We start from the raw sequence: 4,056 nt of genomic DNA, 5'->3' as shown, positions 1-4,056 counted from the left end.
GGACCGGTGCGCCCCAAGGCAACACACTCGGATGGATGAACCTCTTTTCTAACAAATCTTTCAATTGTTCTTTTAGCTCCTTCAATTCTACCGGTGCCATTCTGTAGGGTGGAATAGATATAGGCTGTGTGCTTGGCATCACATCAATCCCAAAATCAATCTCCCTGTCTGGAGGGATCCCAGGGAGCTCATCCAGAAAGACCTCCGGAAATTCATTCACAACAGGCACAAACTCAAGTATAGGTGCCTCAGCATCGGTGTCCGTAACCCGGACCAAATGGTAAATATACCCTTTGTTAATCATCTTCGTGGCCTAAGGTAAGAAATACACCTACCCTTCGACACCACATCATCCCCCTTACATTCAATCACTAACTCATTTGGGAATTCAAACCTAACGGTTCTGGTTCAACAGTCAACCTTTGCAAAACATGAATAAAGCCAATCTATTCCCATTATTACATCAAAATCAACCATCCCCAATTTAATGAGATCGGCCATGGTGTCCCAACCATGCATCATGTCAACATAATTCCTATAAACCCGTATGGCCATGATAGACTCACCAACCAGAGTAGATACAGAGAACGGCTTATGGAGTTGTTCCGGTTCTATCCCAAATTCCTTAGAAGCATAGGGAGTAACATAGGACAAAGTGGAACCGGGATCAATAAGAGCATACACATCATGAGATTGGACAGTCAATGTACCTGTGACAACGTCTGGAGAAGCCTCTGAACTCTGGCGACCCCTCATAGCATAGAAATGACTAGGTCCTCCCGAACTCTATGCACCACCCTTAACTGTACCACGCCCTGCGGTTGTTTGGGTGCCTCGAGCTGGAGGAAGTGCCCATGCTCTGGTGAGATGAACGATAATCCCTCTGAATGTGACCCCTCATACCACACCCGTAGTATATGGGCTGGTCCATGTAATAGGCCCCAAAGTGCATCTTCCCATACCTAGGGCATGGGGGCCTTCGCTGCTGCTGAAATCTCCCACCAGACCGACCCTGCTGGTGGGATCCCCTGTTGCCCTGGCATGGCCTAAAATGGTTCGCCTGCTACTGACTGGGCCCCGATAGCAGTGCACTGACTGAAGACTGAGAAAACGATGGGGCCGACCTTAATGACCATTCCCTGAAAGCTATCCTACCACTACCACCACCACTAGAGGTACCACTGAAGTTGCCCGCTGACCGGGCCTTGTTGCTACTCTCTCGCTCCATTCTATTCTCCAGTTTGCGGGTCTCTGTGGCTTGAGAAAATGCCACCATCTTACCATAGTTCATATCAGAATTCAAGGCAGCTGTAGCGGCCTCATTAATAACTAAGGAGCTAAGGCCCTGCACAAACCGGCGCACTCTAGCCTCCATAGTGGGCAACATGTAAATGGCATATTTGGATAGGCGCGCGAATCTCATATGATACTCCTACACACTAATGCTCCATGTATTTGATTCTCAAACTCGACGGCACATGCTACCTTATTCTTGACAGGCAAGAAATGATCAATAAATGCATCGGCAAACTCACTCCATCTCGCCAGAGGGCTTCCCTTTTCACGGGAGTCCTCCCACATTTCAAACCAAGATTAGGCCACCCCTTTCAAGCGATAAGAGGCCAACTCTGCTCCCTCTGTCTCAGTATCACACATAATTTGGAGAGTTTTGTGCATCTTATCAATGAAGTCTTGGGGGTCCTCCTCAGGATCAGTACTTGTGAACACTGGAAGGTCCAACTGGAGAAATCTGTTCACCCTAGAACTAGTGGAATCTCCTGGTTGACTAGAAGAACTGGGTGCAACATTTGATCTCTGGGCCTGGGAAGCCACTATCTAAGCCAACATCTGTATGGCTCCCCTAAGATCCCCATCAGATACATCAGAATCGGAAGTTGGGGCGAGAGGTGGAACTGGAATATCAGTTGGAGGGATCGTTACACCCTTAGTAGGTGTAGGGACAAGTGCAGTCTGATCAGGTATAGTAGAATCAGCCAGTGTAGTAGTCAAGGGAATGTTCTCACCCCTCGGATGCTCACCCACATCATCAAGTATCGAATTAATTGCCACACCTGGGGTGACATTGCCTCCTCAGCCAGTTCTTGCCTTCTTCCTAGGTGCCATGTAATGAAAGTTAGAGCAAAGCACGAGTTAAAGGAGGAACAATCTTACAATTGGCTTTATCGCACGATCTAGACTATCAAAGAAGGGTATTATTCCTAAGTGTCCAAGTATCCTCCTACTTATAGATATGGTCGACAACACACCGATAAGAAGGACTCTACTAGACATGACTCCGAGACATCCTAGGACACTTTAAAACCTTAGGCTCTGATACCAAGTTTGTCATGCCCCGACCTCGGGGAACGTGACCGATGCTCAACAGGGTTACCCTGATCAAGCAAGCCTCCACAGTACCGTCTACCCAAATCACCCATCAATAAAGAGAAGGATACATTTCATTAATTAATCAGTAAGAAGTCATGAGAGCAACACCAGTTCATTTTCACTAGTTACGTCATTAACTAGTCTTCAAAAATAGTACATTGTACAATTATAGCTAAAGTGGAACAGGTGATACAATTACAACATTTTTAGGTTAGCCTTCCCAAAAAACAGATACAATCCACATTATGTCTACGGAGCTTCTAACAGGAACAAAAGAGTGCTATGACTGTGCCGGCAACAAGTCCCCGACTATTCCTCAAAACTCTATGTACAAAGGATAAAAGACATAGGACCCCGAGATGAATTATGGCTCACCAAATCAGCAGGGGAGAGGGTATGCTGCTATCATTGGTCAATACCACCTGCTATGAAACTACCTACATCCATTAAAGGTGCAGTACCCCCGACAAAAAGGACGTTAGTATATATGGAATAGTACTAGTATATAAAACTAAACACTCTCAATAGAACGAGCAAGAATAAACGGAGAATAAAACATGAAATCAATAAGAGACTCAAAAAGTATCAAGGTGTCAAGTCAAGGGAAAGGTAAATTTAAAATAAGATTCGGTAATATAAGTTGGGAGATGTTTAGCACCGATACACCACCGTGTTTTAGCATAGATTCCGATCTCAGCCTGATCAGCTAAGCCGTCTCATCCCGAGACGTACACTCACAATACCACCATGCACGCGGCATGGCGTCCGATCTCAGCCCGATCGGCTAAGCCGTCTCACCACAATGCCATGTGGGTTGACATCACATCACATCTCGCTAGCAATAATCTCATCCCATTTAGGGGGAAATGGTCTCATCACATTAACACGGGGATTTGCCCCACAATCACTCCTACACCGGCACGTATAGGTTCGGGGTTAGGTTGTTCCGACCTACCCTTTCTCAGTGGCTAAATGATACTCCCAAGGCATTTATTACTAAAAGTACTTACCACTCAGTTTGTATTCTTTTACATGTCATTCATTTTATTGGCATCATTGGCCATAACATAGTATCATTCTTGGCACGTTGGTCGTATTTCATAATTCATGCTCACTATTTCACTTTCAAACATCAATATGGATAATCAACAAGGCTTTTCAATTTAAGACTTTAAACACATACTTGAGCAATTTAGGGTCTTAGGCACATGTAATTTCTTACACAATTTGACATGATAGCTTTCGTTAGAATCACGTTTTTAAATCATAACATAATATCACACAGCCCATACATAAACCACATTCTCAACGGTGACCCGACATAACAAGAATCTTTGGAATACATATTGAACGCATATTTATTTTGACATAAGGCTTATTTAAAATTCAATTTATAAAGAGCATCACCGGACTTACAAGTACATTGCGGGATTCAATTCTAAGAGAAGAGTTTAGCCAACATACCTCGCCTCTAGCTTTTTAAATTACTACAATATTCCGGAATTCTTAGCCTCATCTATCTATTTAGAAATATAGCAAAATTGAACACAAATTAGCTAGGAGTTCATAGTTCCATCTCACTTGAGCATTGTATCAAACACTAGGTGTGCATTAAGGTTTCAAGGTGCTCCTATCGTGGATTCTTTCACCCCACTACCCAAAGTTCAC

General features: G+C 44.1%; 1 protein-coding gene across 1 annotated transcript; it reads right to left on the bottom strand.

Annotated features, from left to right (window-relative positions):
- Positions 1-408: 408 nt before the first annotated feature.
- Positions 409-756, bottom strand: LOC138897303 (uncharacterized). Its single transcript, XM_070183266.1, has one exon. It carries the CDS (start codon positions 754-756, stop codon positions 409-411), a length of 348 nt encoding a protein of 115 aa, XP_070039367.1.
- Positions 757-4,056: the final 3,300 nt, after the last annotated feature.

The sequence above is a fragment of the Nicotiana tomentosiformis genome, chromosome 8 (assembly GCF_000390325.3).
Source record: "Nicotiana tomentosiformis chromosome 8, ASM39032v3, whole genome shotgun sequence".
Classification (NCBI taxonomy): Eukaryota; Viridiplantae; Streptophyta; class Magnoliopsida; order Solanales; family Solanaceae; genus Nicotiana; species Nicotiana tomentosiformis.
Note: the sequence above shows the minus strand (reverse complement) of the source record. Positions and strands in the feature narration are given on the sequence as shown.

Excerpts from the sequence above, each read along its gene's own strand:
- LOC138897303 (XM_070183266.1), bottom strand. The coding sequence starts at position 756 with ATGAGGGGTCGCCAGAGTTCAGAGGCTTCTCCAGACGTTGTCACAGGT.